This window comes from Notothenia rossii (genome assembly GCF_949606895.1).
Source record: "Notothenia rossii genome assembly, chromosome: 11".
In the NCBI taxonomy this organism is placed as follows: Eukaryota; Metazoa; Chordata; class Actinopteri; order Perciformes; family Nototheniidae; genus Notothenia; species Notothenia rossii.
Window position 1 is genome coordinate 13826912 of NC_136910.1, and position 15922 is coordinate 13842833.

Genomic DNA, 15922 nt, shown 5'->3' on the forward strand with positions numbered 1-15922 from the left:
GCTTTTAGGTGGAGCCACAGCCGCATGGCGAGACGAGGGGACGGGGGAGAAGTCCAGCGCCTGAACAGAGCTCACTAATATGGGATTTCACAGCGTGGAGGTGGGAGGCGACGTAAACTTCCACACACTTCTCTGACATCGTCAGTGGTGCACCGATCAGGTAAAGTCACTTTTCTTCTCTTTTGTGGTTATTAGAAACTTGCTGTGAGCTTCTTTGGCGCACTGAGACTAAGAATATGCATCTTAACAACTCATGTCATCTACTTCAAAGTTCTCTTTTTTGTGAATACGAAACGTTTTTCATTTCTTATTATTATTATCAACATTTTTCTAACAAACAACTTGCATCCAAGGACAAATAATTATCAAAAATCGTTCCAAATGTTTTAGTTTTAGAACTTTTGTTTAAATCAAAATGCCATTACAAAGTCAAACGTCTCTGAGAATAACCACGTGCACGTTTACGATTTATTGGCTGAATTATTATTCGTTTTAGGATAAATAAAGCTTTTGAGACATACAGTACAGGGATGAAATGAGTTTGTAAGAGGCGTATCTCTTTGCAGTGGTGAACGATGAGGCGCAGCTGGGATTCAAGGACATGCGGCAAATTGCCTTAGGTTACAAAATGAAGAAGAATGGAAGCCCGCTGGATCACTTTCAGTAGTCCATTGCTCAGTAGGCTTAATTTTATTCACTGTATTTTTAAACTTGTCTGCTTTGTCTTTACATGCTTCATGCAGGGAGGACTGACCTCAGATCGTCTCTACAGGCTCTCCATCACTTCCCCTTGACTGGAGAGGAACGCAAAGATGCCAATCATGGAGAAAGAGACGGGGAGAGCAACAGTCGGCCAAGTATGAAAACATGTCATTGTCTCTATAGTCAAAGTGTTTTTCTTTACATCAGCAGCCACTCTTTATCTTTACTATACCTTTTAACACGGAGCGCTGTTGCTGTCCATGGTGCTTAAGCGGGCAAAGTAATAGGCCTGATGTTCAGCACCAAGTACAGCGGCAGCAGCATTTACTCTAAGCTACCGCTAGGGGCGAAATGACAGCATGCCTTTTACCTTTCAGGGGTATAAAGCCTTATTCCAATGATATAGCAACTGACAGTGGCACATTGTATCATAATGCAGTTAGCATTCTGTGGATTGGTTGGCTCTACATTTGTTTTTCATTGTTTTTTTCCAGGGTAAAACTTGATGTGACTTGCTCAAAATAAATACATTTAAATAAAACTACACAATCCCTGATCCCAGGAATCCGAAACTAGACCATGTATTTTAAATCCCAACGAACTGGTCAATATAAACATATTGGGCTTCTTCGGTATCATTATGCTAATGATCAAACATCAGATAGAAAAGATAATCAATTTCCCATCCATATAAAAAACAAGGGTTTCAAGTCCCAAGGGCTATCTAATGTTTTCTTAAATAGGCCTCAAAGCACTAAGGATGAATTATTAACTCAGTGTCTAATAATAAAACATAAAGAAAAGATGTGTTGGAATTCCTCCTTTAGCTGTGAACCTGCGGTGAATCAAGAGGACATCAACATGCTGAACAGCTGCAGTTCTTTCATTACTTGTTACGAGTATTTACACCAAGCTGTTTTTGATATTACCTCAGGCGTTGCCAAAGGTCCCTTTGCCCCCGCTGAAACAAACACTCGACACTTACCTGAAGTGTGTTCAACACCTGGTGAAGGAGGAGCAGTTCAAGAAAACAAAGGCTATCGCGGAGAAGTTTGGGGCTCCCGGAGGTGTCGGAGAGGTTCTCCAGAAGAAGCTTTTAGAACGGAGGGACAAGACAACAAACTGGGTAACACTGCTACTCTTCACTGTGTGTGCATCAACTGGAAAAACACAGAAAATAAAAACCTTCTCAGTCCTTCCCCGGCATCAATAAAGATTTGTTTTGGCTTTACTCGTGTAAAAGAACAATTGGATGCATTTCTCCTTTTTAGTTAATCACACTCTCATTTGCAAAACTCAATACAGTTATTGAAAAACCTTTCCCCTAATGATTTTCTTCTGTCAATAATATTTCTGTTTCATGCATTATCATTATAATCCAATGTATTTACAAAACAGAATTTGTCATTCGCATTAAGCATTGATTCTGCCTTTTTGTTATAATATGGCATCCCACTCTGTTTCGGCTCTATAAAGTATGAAAATAAAAACCTCAAATTCTTCTATACTAGTAAATAACCCATTCATAAAAAAGTTGAAGAAAAAGTGAAACCTCTGAGGATGAAGATTTATTGGAGCCTTTGTAGCTTCAATCTCTCCACCTGCAGTCAGTCCACAACTCATCCATCTCGCCCCCCCCCCCCTCTCACACATACTCTCTCCCACTCTTATTTACACCTGGCAGTGACACACTGTAATGGTTTTTCACTCTGCGTCTCAACTCTGAAAGTAATAACTGGAGTCCAAAAAGTTGAACAAAGCCGCATCTCTCAAAAGGTGTCCCTGTGTTTTCATCTAGATCTATGACTACTGGCTGGAAGACATGTACCTGAACAACAGGCTGGCCCTGCCGGTCAACTCCAGCCCCGTCATGGTGTTTCCCAAGCAGACGTTCAGAGATCAGAAAGACGCCCTCAGGTAAGTGCTCGACTCGTGGGTCTGTTATTGTAGAAAGGTTGCATGTGATGTACATTTGTACTGTATCCACTCTCCTTCCTTATCTTTGAAAGAAAGAAGCAGACAATGTGAAAAATATGCATCTGAATTAGGACATTTACATTTTTCGTAAATATACTGAGGCATGTAAACTTCAAGAAAAGCAGCCAATAGAACAAAATACAATTTATCAATTAATCTCACTCTCTTTAAGAAAATACCATAAGTAACATATCGCACCACCAAGCACAAGGTTGTCTTCAATCTGCTTCTTTTCTCCAACCAACCATCCAAATCCCACAGATTCTTAGTTCATTTTCACAAAAGACAATTTACGTTGTTCAGATGCTGCAACCTAAATAATGTTTTTCCGTATAATTTACAAACAATTGACTGATTATCAAAAAGCTGCAGAATCATTTTCAGTCACTCAGCCTAAAGCTCTGTGGGAAACCCTCTTTTCACTTTGTCCTAACTGTTCAGTCCTTTTGGGAAAAGAGGTCAACTCTAATTTAATAAAAAGTACATAAGTGGACCAAGTTCCACCAAAGAAAGTACTTCCTGTCACATAATAACTCCCAGAATGCTCTGCAACATCACCGATTGTTGGTTGCAGAAGTTCTCAAAAGGTACTAGAAGTGATAACACACTACAATGCCATAGGGAGCAATAGAAAGTGCACAGTATATCACTCAGGTGTGCAGCCACTGACAGGGTTTATGTTTCTCAGCAGACTCAGATAAAGATCTGAAACACAGACATGAAGAAAATCACTGGCATCATCTCTTGGCCAAATCTCTGCCCATTATTAAATGAGCCGTGCTCCACTGAACATTACTCCAGTCCACCCAGCCCTGTAACTCAACATCAGCTTTTGTCAGCTCATGTCGTACTAACTGAATACTTCCAGAGCACCCCGAGCTGGTAATGCACTGAAACAGACACTTATTAGATTGGGAGTGACAGGGCCAAGCTCTCCACAGAGACTGCTAGTCAGCCTCATTTAGGGGTGTGGTACACCACGGCCGCCTCCTTTGTATTGATCTGGCTTTGAACGTAATAACACCAAGACAAATGGCACACAACATGAGACCTGACAGGGCTCTGTGTTTTCCCTATTCGCCCACACCGCCCACTCACACGTACAGACTAACTCTGCGTCTCTCTCACAAACACAGATAAACGCACACAGCCCGCCCACTGTATCCTACTAATTTACCATAATGAGATTACTGTTAGTCCTGTGAGAGATGAGAGTAGATCTAATTATAATCCAGCCAGTACACTGTGTATGTTCAGAGTTTCTATACATGTCAAATTTCTCTCTCTTTTAAGATTTGCTGCTCGTCTCGTCAGAGGAGTGTTGGACTACAAGGCTCTCATCGATGCGTACGTTTACCTTTAATAGATAACCTGTCTCGCCCTCAGTGTCCACCTGCATGCCCTACACCTCATCTATGAAAGAAAATGGAGTATAATAATAAGTGATACAGTGAGAGTCTAGAGCAGGGGTGTCCAAACTACGGCCCGGGGGCCAAATGCGGCACACGGACGATTTTGAATCGGCCCTCACTCAGCAAATTAAAAAAGTATAATGACTTAAGTATAATAAACTTCTGCTTGTCTTATATTGTACTTCTTAAATATATATGTTCAAATATATTACACAGTATTCATGTGTTAATAGGCCCAATTTTCAAATAAATCCAGTCAATTAAAGTTGATTTTTTTTTCTAACAAATCTAAATTGATAAGAAAAAAGCCCAATGACAAATTCACATAACAACCTTGAAATATACCCTTCATATTTCCTCTTATTATAAGCAATCTGAAGCTTCTTTTTTAAGGAATGAGCTGCCAACACAATAAATGAAACCCTCTGGAGAGCTGTGAGCTGTCTTATTCTTACAGAATACCTCTGGGGAGTGGCCCAGCCCTTCGTATGTGTTTCTGTATGTGGCCCTCGGAGAAAAGAGTTAGGACACCCCTAATCTAGAGGTCATTTAATGTGTGTAATAATGTCTCTCAGGCGAGCGCTGCCCGTGGACTTTGCTCGCGGGCAGCTAGCTGGGACCCCTCTGTGCATGGAGCAGTACTATCGCATCTTCAACTCCTACCGTTACCCGGGGTTGAAGACAGACACGCTGAAGGTCCAGATGAAGGCAGCCTCCTCAGCGCCGGAGCACATCATCGTGGCTTGCAAGAACCAGGTCAGCACGCCGGCTTCTGAGAAAACCTTTCACACTCCATCACACTTCTAACTGGAGACAGGTTCCGGTGCATTTGAGAGAACATATAAGTACATGTAAGGATCCTTTAATGTTGTATTATTATGTCCTCTGTAGCTGTGGGTGAAAGTGGTCAGAACGCCACATCAGACACAATAACCCCAATGAACATAATCAGTATTGAATATAATGTTTTTTTATCCAGTAACAGGCAGTAGGACACTTATCTTGAAGGAATTTAAAGAGGATGAGCTTGCCCTAATGAAATAAATAAATGAAGGTTATAGAGTTGGCAAAAAAAGGGAGCAAAACACAGTGCAAGATACATATTGTTAGAAAAGCAAAACAGACCTCCTTCTCATCTTAACAAAATGGAGCAGTTCAAACATTTAGGCCATCATGATCTTTGGGTCTTACTAAGAAGGAAGTATTGTCCTGTTATTTTTAACTTGAAGATTTCCAACTCAAACGAGACATTTCTAAAAATGTATAGCATGGTAGACGCTTCATATTGTCCAGTAGGCATACTGTATATCAATCAACATAGAGACATTGGATTTCTAAGTGTCACATACACACGACTACAAATGCAAAATCAACATTTTGTGTGTTTCTAAACTGATAACATTTAAGTTTTAAGACCGCACAACCACTCTCTTAATCCACAATAGTGATTCCCGTGAATGTATAAAACGCCCGTAGCCAACATGTCTTAGGTCCCCGTTTTCATTGCATTTAGCTCGCAGACTGTGCCTTTAAATTACCGCAGAAAAAGGCACAGTGGGAGCTCCCACCTGGAAATGGTTCTGGGAACTATCAATCTGTGGCACATAAGGGCCTGTCCCTGTGGAGATATAGGCGGTTAACTTAATTACTGTTGATTTAGTCTGGCAGAGCTTCCTTGAGATGCCGGTTTAAGTGATTGCAGTAGAGGAGCCATATTTAAGGCCATTTTCAGTCCTTACAATAATTACCTAGTTACCCATGTACCTGAGTGGTCCAATATTGTACCACAGTAACAATAAGCTCAGATATACATTTCTCATAGCAGGCAAATCTGAACACAAACACAAATCCACTATTAAAGTCGCCTCATGTGACACAGTACACGATGAAATAATTAAGAAACATATCATTTCTGTTATCCATTTTTCTCACTAGTTTTTCGTGTTGGACGTAGTCGCAAACAGCAAGCAGCTCAACGAGACGGAGATCTTATCCCAACTGGAGAAAATCATGAAAATGTCAGAAAACGCTGAAGAGAGACTCCCTCCATTGGGCGTCCTGACGTCGGACGGGAGAACAGAATGGGCACAAGCCAGAGATGCCCTTACGAAAGGTCTGAAACGCATCTTTTTAGGAGGCTTTCATCAATAATAAACTATTTTCAGACAAATAAACAAAGTCATATCTGATACTTCTCTCCTCCATCCAGATCAAACCAACAGGGACTCTCTGGCTCTGATGGAGAGCTGTATGTGTGTGCTGTGTCTGGATGAGCCTTGTGGTCTGGAGGCTAGAGACACCACCCGGGCCGTGCTGATGCTGCATGGCGGAGGCCGGGAGAAGAATGGAGCGAATCGCTGGTATGACAAGTCAATGCAGGTAGGGCTGCATCAAGACACTTCAATCCTACATGCATGTAGAGTTTGGGCTTTTAGCTAATCCCCCTTCCCTCAGTTTGTTGTAGGAATGGATGGAGTATGTGGAGTGGTGTGCGACCATTCCCCATTTGAGGGAATAGTTATGGTGCAGCTCTCTGAATACCTGATGAAATACATGTAAGTCAGTGAGAAAGATATAACCATACTCTAATTATCATCGTCTCAATAAATGCTGCTGAGACCAACAGTGGATGTGATGTTGTGTTCCTGAACAGAACAGGAAGTCCCTGCAAGATGGCGAGGGCGTCCAGCATCAGAGACCCGCCCCCTCCGAAAAGGCTGCTCTGGAAATGTAACCCACACATCCAAGGACTCTTAGCAGCATCTGGAGACAGACTCCAGAGGCAAGACCATGAAACTAAACTTTAAAATTAATCATTTCTATGAACATCATGTCTTATATTTGCTGCACTTTCTCATTCAGGCTGGTGGATAATCTTGACATGGATGTTTTAAACTTCAACGTTTATGGAAAAGACTTGATCAAAAAACTGAAGATGAGCCCGGATGCATTCATACAAGTTGCCTTACAACTTGCATTTTACAAGTAAATTCATCATCTCTATCAATGAATGTGGCCATTAATTAACCCTTTAAATATACTCATGTTAATGTGATTTTGTCCCGTTGTATAGATGCAATAAAAGGCTGGTGTCCACGTATGAGAGCGCGTCCATTCGGCGATTCCAAGACGGTCGGGTAGATAACATTCGCTCTGCCACCCCCGAGGCTCTGGCCTTCGTGATGTCCATGACAGACGAGAGGGGCACTTTCACCGTGAGTAATTTTTCTCACTTTGACCCCAATTACTGAATAACTCCCACATTACTGTTCATCACGCCTGCTTAGATGAAACAGGTGCGACCAGTGTCCCCGTCCAAACAGATGATGCCCCTGCAGATTTAAACATGTCAGTGAAAAAGGAATTTACTGGCTCTCTTTTTGTACTGTGGCAGAATGCCATGCTTTTTCCCCCAATTTGATTTGTACTTCTTTAACAGGATTCAGAACAAATGAAACGACTAAGGGACGCAATTAATGCCCAGACAAATTATACAATTGCAGTAAGTATTTTTTAAACCATTCGCCATTATATTAATTAAATTATTAAAAAATGAAACTAAGAAAACAATTATTTTGTAGGCTATCACAGGAATGGCAATAGACAATCACCTCCTCGGGCTTCTGAGAATCGCAAAGGAGTTCAACATGGAGAAGCCAGAGATCTTCAGTGATGAGACGTATTCGAGCAGTAACCAGTTCATCCTTTCTACCAGTCAGGTAACAGGTTTTGTTTTAATTTTAAACAAATAACATTTTCTCCTCCTTGTAATTGTTGCTTCTAATCTATCCTTAGTTGATTCTCTTGTGAGCAAAGATAAATGTGATAGGAAACAAGTCGCTGCAGCAGAAATAGAGATGTACTTAATTCTTGTTGGATCCTGATTAAGCTTCAAAGAGATCGTTTTTGAAGGTACATCGAGTCCCTCAGCTTTTTCATGACATGACCATGATTACAAGAAAGTGGAGATCAACCACATACTCTTGAAAGTGCACAGTGACCCATCAAGATTCCTCAGATAAAACAACAATACAAATTGTTAGTTGAAAAACGTTTCTAACCCATGCTGTGTCCTCTTGTCTTTAGGTCACTACCACAGTGGAAATGTTCTGTTGCTACGGCCCGGTGGTGCCCAACGGCTACGGCGCCTGTTATAACCCGCAGTCGGACCACATCATCTTCTGTGTGTCTAGTTTCTGGGAGAACACGGGGACGAGCTCGGCTGTTTTCGTCAAAGCCCTGAACGAGAGCCTGCTGGAGATCAGGGACCTGTGCAATAGAAGCAGCGCTGCGGCAACCAAACCGGCTGCTAGCGGCCAGGGAGCCAGCCTGCCTTATAAATCAGGGAAGTAAGCCATTCAAAGAGAGCATCTCCCACTCAGAGGCTCCTCCGAACAACCTAAGGCTGCGGTCCATTAGTATTATTGGATAGGGCGGTTCCTAACTGAAGGAAATGACCTGATGTTTCAGGCGTATTCTCTAAATCTCAAGGATATGTGGTTGAATGCTTCCTTTCTTACCCTCTTTAGCATAGGGTAGACTGGACAGGAGATAATGTGGTCCCACAATTCCTGGTGGCAGCAACATTTGAATTGACTGCTCAACCACGTTAATAACATCCGGCATCACCAAATGATGTGGTGTTGGAAAATATTTACTTTACACGTCCTTTCCTTTGTCCTTATTATTCTTCATTACTTCTTTCCTTGACCTCATCAAGGTTAAGGAAAAGTGGTTAGGGAAAGACAAAGGAAGATTTTTTTAACTTTTCGACCGCAGCCTTAGACCTAGACTAGAGTAGAGTAGTAGAGTGTGTTTTGTTGTCTGTGCAATAGTGTTCCTTTGACAACAAAATGCAAAGCCTTAAACTTATTATATTGTATGTAAAGGGAACTTTTGTTGTTGTTGATGTGTGTAGACATTATAATGATTTCAGGTCCCTGTTTGACTCGGCAGACTGACGTTAAGTTAAGCTGCCTTTAGGAAACTGAAGCCATGCACGCTATGTAACACTGATGAAAGGGGCACTCCTCCATCAGAGAGAATCATTTGAGTGATCCCAATATAAATATATATAAAGAATATAGAGTAGGAGTATAATATATGAGAGGTTTCTGAAAATAAGAGTATATTTAAGAATTATAACAATCATGACATCCTGTAAATGTGATTCTGTTTCACGTTGTTCTTGTCATTGTAACAAACTGGATCATAATATACTTTATATTATACTAGATCCATTTTATGCTCAAGTTAAGTATTTTTTTATTCTATTGACGACACCACAAAGGTTGCCAAAGATGTTATGAATACGTGAAGTCTGTCTGATGAGACACTTTAAGATAATTATATTGATATATGTGAATTAATAACTGTAAACATAGAGAACTGGTTATGAATCATGTGTTTAGAGGGAGAACATTATGTGGTGTTAGTGGCACTTTTGGAGTTTAGATGTATGTGTTCCATAGCAATAGTTTAAAAGTGTAGCTTTTAATAAACAGTGCTGCGTTGTAAGTAAAATACAGTCCAGTGGTAATAGAGGCAGACCACTGTGTTTGTGTGTATACTAGAAGTGCTTTTTATTTGCACTTAATGGTAGAGTAGGGGATGTATTGATATACTGTAGTGCAATAACACAGTAGCAAGTGCAGTGAGGGTATATGTGCAATTTAGCAAATCAACAATTGCTGTAGATGCATGGAGCTTATGTGGTATTAAATGACCTATTTTTGATACTCGGAGATATTGGTGACATTAAAACATGCATGCTGTCAAAATGGTCCATTCAAAGTGTACTGTGACTCGGATTCTTCAAAGAATATATATTGTGTTTCAATCTGGGGTCTGTAGCTGTGAAAATGTGAGGATATGTGTTGTCCTGTATTCAGATGACAGTTGTTTGATCTCCAAATAACCAGCCAAACTGAATGTGAACCATCCTATCAAGAAAAGACTATATAAGCGACACACGTTGCATGTTTATTCTTTCAAACTAACTGTATTTTGATATGTTCACCTGAAAAGATTAAAGATATGGTAAAATACTGGTGAAAGGTACACTAATGTAAGAAAAATGCCTTAAAATAAAGTGATGCAAACTGTTTTCCTGCCAGATATTCTATAAATGTTTCATGTTTTACCTCTGATGTTCATTTGAACTGTTCTACTTGGTGTTAATGGTGTAACCTGAGTGATCTGTAAAAGAATGTACTATTTGTTATGTGTGCTTCAGTGGGTTCCCCCTTTGTCTTGTTCATAAAGAGTCATATATAATCCCTGTGAGTAAATCCAGCTGTTATATCCATTGAACCGTGGCATAGTAATAATGTGGCCTGATAAATCCTTGACACACTCATCCATGACAACATTTGTGAATGGTAATTAACGTGTAACACATCCTTGACAGGGATATTATAGTGTTTTATGAAGCCATTTAATATTCAATGAATGTTCAGTGGAAACTCATATGTTTATGAAAAGAAAAGAAAATGTTGATTTATTTTTTTAGGCTACAAAAAAATGGTGTTGATAGAAGACCTTCCTAATTTGAGTTCTGATAAAACTGTTGTTGAGCAAAATGTGATACTCGATTTAAGAAAATAAAATGAACATCGTGCTATTATGTCTAATAGTGTCAGTGTGTTCTTTTTAAATGAATGCCTTGTGTATTTTATTTCTTAATATACATTTCTTCAAGTAGATTGATGCGTATGTAAAGTCAAATGCGGACATGGCAGTAAAATCATTAAATGTTGTTTCTGGGTGTTTATTTAATTTGTGCAATTCGACGGATACAGGACATACGTACATACAGTTTGGAAATCTACATTGGTTTCCATAACTGATAGAAAAATAAAATCCCTCTTGTGTGTTGCTATGCTCTTAATCAGAATAGATATAAGAACACTTAATTTAGTCACTGTTTCAGAAAAACAGCTTTTACAGTAATTGCAGCAATGTTGGAAACTCATTTCTGACATAAGCTAAGCTAAGATGGACCTTTATTTATCCCCGTGGGGAAATTCAGAAAGCTAAGGAACATAAGCAAAGCTAACATGTCTGTGAAGTAAACTGAAACCATAATATTTGGCCTCAAGTACAACTTTAACTGCAGAAACCTCTGGACTTATTTGCATGGGGTTGTCTGTTTGCAGCATGGCCACTTAACTAACACGCTCCCAACAGATGGCCTCGTTTTCACTGGCATCTGATGAGGTGTTCGGGGAGAAACCCACATTTAATTCCCCATTGGTTAAATCACTGAACCAGGTCGATCAAGTGCCCGGAAAAAATTAAACATTTAGTCAAGCTCCCATGAACTGGTACAAATAAACTTGGAATACAAAACAGGTTCAGTGTGTTAAGAGTGAAATCCCCAAGTCTACAAAGAAAATGAAGACTTTGAGGGAAAAGTATTGTGATCTTTCAGATATCATTGCAAGAACTGCACCCTCACATAAGATTTCCTGCACACAGAAAGTTTAAAAACCCAATTTTTGTTTTCATATGTCTGGTGTTGTTATTGAAAATTACGTTTTTTAAAGTTTTAAGGAAGAAGTCCACAATCCCAAGCTTCTCAATGTTCCTTAAACTGTTCTGTTCAATACCAAGCATTCGTCTTTACCTTCCAAGATCAACATGAGCAAGGCCCGACCTATACCTAAACTTCCCTACTTATGAGAATATAGGAACATTATGAGGTATTACTTACCTTGAAATGATTTGTAACCGTAAACCTATTATCAAGCACAAATTCTGATCTAAACATCTACATTGTTTTGCCCCTGTTAATTAACATACTGGTAAGAAATATGATTCAGGACGTCCAGGTGGAATACTTTAAAAAAAACGTTTAGTATGTACAACAACCCAGAACAGTGGTTATTAACGCTCACAAACAGGATTTTTGAACTCAGGAAGATTATTACGGCAGCAATTATTGGATCTTCCGTCATGACGATCGCAAACAGAAACACACAATCAACTTTTTTGTCCTTGGATTTAGATATTGAAAAGTACTGTGAGGAAAAGTCTCCTCACAGTGCTTGACACCGGCTGTCCAGCAGCGAGGCTATCGACAGAACATTAAGCCGGGTCATCTAAAGCCCGTGCTGGCGGCGACCAGAGCTTTCACTGTGTGAGGAGCAATAAGTGACAAGGCTTGGCGTCGACATCAATGGCGGAAGCCCACCTGGAGATGGATGATGAGAGTACATTAGCACTAATAAGAGTCTGCCACGCTGCAGACAGAGACAGAGCCTTACCTGCTGGCTGCTATCGACTGGAGAGGGGAGCAAGGGGGAGCAGGGGGGAGCAGGGGGGAGCAGGGGGGAGCAGAGCTGTACAACCAGAGGCCCTCCTCCCTGCTTAGAGGCTGTCAGGGTCCAAGAAAAATTAAAGGCCACTGAGGCTGGATTTCTACCTTACCTGAGAACGACAAAGCAGGGTCAGTGTATCTGTAAATCAAAACCCTCATACTTAAAGGTCACCTATTGTGCAAAATCCACTTTTTGATGTCTCTTCTACATCAACATGTGTCCCCTCTGTGTAAAGAGATTCTGAAAGTTTCAGGAAAAAAGATTCTCTCTCTTTTTATCCTGATCCATTTATATAAAAAAATGAAGCTGAAAATGAGCTGATCAGATTTTGGCCACCCTATGATGTCATAACGATTTGTTTGGCTTGTGTAACCATTAGCCAATCACCAACCAACGTAACCCCCCCCCGCCCCCCCTTATCACCTGAATCTCCTCCTAGAGCATCTAAAGTAAAAAAACAGAGAATCCACACTTTTGAAACAGAGGGTTTTATGGGATACTACAAAAATGCATTATCTGTTTGGTATTTCGAGCCAAACACTTCAGAGACATGTTTTGTATATATCTGAGAACTATAACATATTGATAAAAGAAAACAGTATAATAGGGGATCTTTAATATAAATAAACATCCTCCGTAATAAATATGCCTTGGTAGGTTGAATTACAAAGAGATCCACATCTGTACAACAAGACATTGAAGGTGATCTTAGCAGGAATAGGTCATAAATTGATTCAGCAAATATAAATAACTATATCTTTATTTGAAGTGAGCAAGGTGTCAATTAGTAGAAACGCAGCTTCCTGTCCTCACGTCTGACCATGGACATGCTCCGCAACACATCAGCTTAAATCATGTCATGTTCTGTAGCCACTTATCACCATATAGTCCTAATGAGCCTCTGTAATTAAACACGTGTCCATGAATGAAAAATAACAGCTACTAGATTACTATCTAACTCCATTCAACAGCCAATTAGTTACACTGATCCTGTCAAATGAATGTGTTCCACAGCACGATTAATTGATTAGGTAGTTCGGGAGTCATGAGCAATGATGCAGCCACCTTTGAAAATTAAACTGAGCTTGACATTATCCGTCTAAAACGGTGTGTTCTGGTTTTAGATATTGACATTTAAGAAGGACATTCAAAGACAGGACCACTCTTACAATCTTTCAATTACGGTGGTGAAGGACTATATTATAGCTGTCTGTTTTCATTCACAAAGGAGTTCAGATAATGGCCATTCTGGCATTTATGAGGAAACTGCACCCAGGGCAGAAGCTACATCTACATACCATCTTGGAGCCTAATTGGGCAAGAAGTGAAGTCCCATTAAATATTATGCCACAATACATTATGCCAAGAACTGAAAGCAAGTAAGTCTATTAAACCTGTCCGATTTTAGTCAGCTGTAGATACAAGTAGTGATACTGCTATGGCAGAATCGTGTGTATTTCAGCGTTATGAAGTATAGTGATGAAGAAGCTTCTATTAAAAACAAAGTTAGAAATGTGTGTGAAGAATTTGTTTCCATCAGATAAAGGAGAACAAAAGCCAAAATAGCCAACAGCATGAATTGGTTATGCTTTCTAAAGAACTGCAGTATAATATTATCACAGGCCCTGCAATTATTCTTGAATAAAAAATTAAGAAGGACTGCAGCCATAATCACACACAGTTGAATATCACAACAGGAGAATATAGCCAACTTCAAGCTCTTCAACGACTGTCAGGAGTTTCTTCAGCTGTTTTGATATGTTATAATGAGGCTCTGCTGGATGACAACATGACATATATTCATCTCAAGGTAGACTGCTTCTAATTTATTTTCCTATTTACTCCCCGTTCAGCGCAGGTAGTTGTTTTCTTGCGGTTTCTAAAACAATAATCCATCCCCAGGTTCCATATCAGCATCAACAGCAGCCACACTACTGTAAACGTGGTACATAAACAGTCTTGGCAACGTATGATTCATTTTGTGATTGGAAGATCAATAACCAATTTGAAGATGACCTGGTGGAGAGGATCCAGATTGCGGGGCCGTGCTTCGCTGTGCAGCGTAAATCTCGGGAGGTGGATGTGCGTCTCGGCCTGCCACGGCTCCTGCTCTGTGGAATGATTTATGCCTCGGTTCTGCGACAGGTCCTGTACCAGTGGGGCTCTCACCGAGGGGCCGGAGCTAATTTGAGTAGCCTCAGTGAAAGAGCTTCCTGAGTGAATAGTGGGGATGGTAAGCGAAAGGGTCAGGGTGTTACATTTAGAGAAAGTGCAGAAAGTCATGATTAGTGTGAAGAACAAAAATCCCAACAGTCATTAATCATTAGATGTATCATTTTGATCATTATCATATTAAAGCACACACTTGCAGAGATAAACAAAGAAAATAGAGGGAAGAAGTGAGTTCACGACTGGTTTCGAGTCGAGAAGGTAAATGGTTGTGCCAGGCCATCATTTCAAGACCCGAGTCAATCATCCACACAAGCACTGCGAAGAGACAATCACTTAAATGCTCTCCTCACATCGGAGTAACAACCCCTCGTCCTGCGTGGCCTCACAGTTCAGCATGAGAGAAACTCAGAGAGACGATTGCATAAGTGCCAAATATGAATGGATCCAAGGCGACAGAAAGGATAAAAGTTAGATGGAAGGAACTCATTAAGAGCGCAGCACTCTCCTCACAAAGCCCATCTCGGTAAAGCAGAGACATTTGTAAACTGGCCATGAGCTCTGAAGGACTTCGCATAACACTTGACAAGTGAAAACCGCCGCCAGGCAGCTAATAGCTATACTGTCATGGAGGGCAAATAAAAAGGCATGAGTTTGCATGCATGTAGGCTTTGTGGCTCTGATCATGTGAGACACACACTTTGCAAAAAGGCAATTCCCTCACAAGTTCCCCAACAGATCTGTTGTGCTGCCATGGCAGATGGGAGGTTGTTGCCGGTTTTTAAAAGGGGTTTATTGAGAAGAGGAGTAAAAAAAAAAAGGTGTGCTTCATTAAGTGCTCGGCTCCCAGGTGACCATTTTGTCCAAGCAGCGTTGTCCCTGTGGAGCAGAGGGGTGGAGAGGAGATGAACAGAGGCCTGTTCAGAAGCAGCATCCTCCAGACCCCAGCTGCCAATGGCTCCATCACTCTCACGACTCCAGTAACTACACCACACGGCACGGAGCAGCGCCCGCTTCCTGACTCTTCCAATTAAAGTGACCCATTAAGAGGAAGCCAATGCAGTGCCAACAGATGGGAAAACAGAGGTGTGTTCATTCCCGTGTTTGGTGGAATGAGACACTAGTCTAGCCTAAATGGGAAAAAAAGCATTACAAAAGTTTCCTAATAGATTGTTTGGATTTTATTAGGACATCTATGTTGTTATTTTTGCCATAATGAGAGGTTTAACGGGTCAGGTGAAAGTCTAATAGTATTTTTGGGTCATTGCCATTCGAAGATGCATCAGTTTGACTGTTTAATGTTAATAAACATATGTCAAGGATTACTGATGTTTGCATGTT

General features: G+C 40.6%; 1 protein-coding gene and 1 long non-coding RNA gene across 2 annotated transcripts; one reads left to right on the top strand and one right to left on the bottom strand.

Moving 5' to 3' along the window:
- Positions 1–21: 21 nt before the first annotated feature.
- On the top strand, positions 22–10718 carry chatb (choline O-acetyltransferase b). The gene is made up of 15 exons (XM_079659645.1): positions 22–160; positions 744–857; positions 1637–1828; positions 2501–2619; positions 3973–4026; positions 4667–4847; positions 6027–6204; positions 6301–6470; positions 6546–6646; positions 6745–6873; positions 6954–7076; positions 7165–7306; positions 7531–7593; positions 7673–7810; positions 8178–10718. Exons 2-15 carry the CDS (start codon positions 813–815, stop codon positions 8442–8444), a joined length of 1902 nt encoding a protein of 633 aa, XP_079515771.1. The 5' UTR covers positions 22–160; positions 744–812; the 3' UTR covers positions 8445–10718.
- Positions 10719–12172: 1454 nt separating this feature from the next.
- LOC307023507 lies at positions 12173–15178 on the bottom strand. The gene is made up of 4 exons (XR_013803722.1): positions 14935–15178; positions 14429–14625; positions 12359–12521; positions 12173–12285 (listed from the first exon to the last, which is right to left on the bottom strand). It is a non-coding gene; the product is annotated as an uncharacterized lncRNA (long non-coding RNA).
- Positions 15179–15922: the final 744 nt, after the last annotated feature.

Coding starts and splice junctions, on each gene's coding strand:
- chatb (XM_079659645.1), top strand. CDS start 813: ATGCCAATCATGGAGAAAGAGACGGGGAGAGCAACAGTCGGCCAA. Junction 4,848..6,026: donor TCGTGGCTTGCAAGAACCAG/GTCAGCACGCCG, acceptor TTTTCTCACTAG/TTTTTCGTGTTGGACGTAGT. Junction 6,647..6,744: donor GAATACCTGATGAAATACAT/GTAAGTCAGTGA, acceptor GTTCCTGAACAG/AACAGGAAGTCCCTGCAAGA.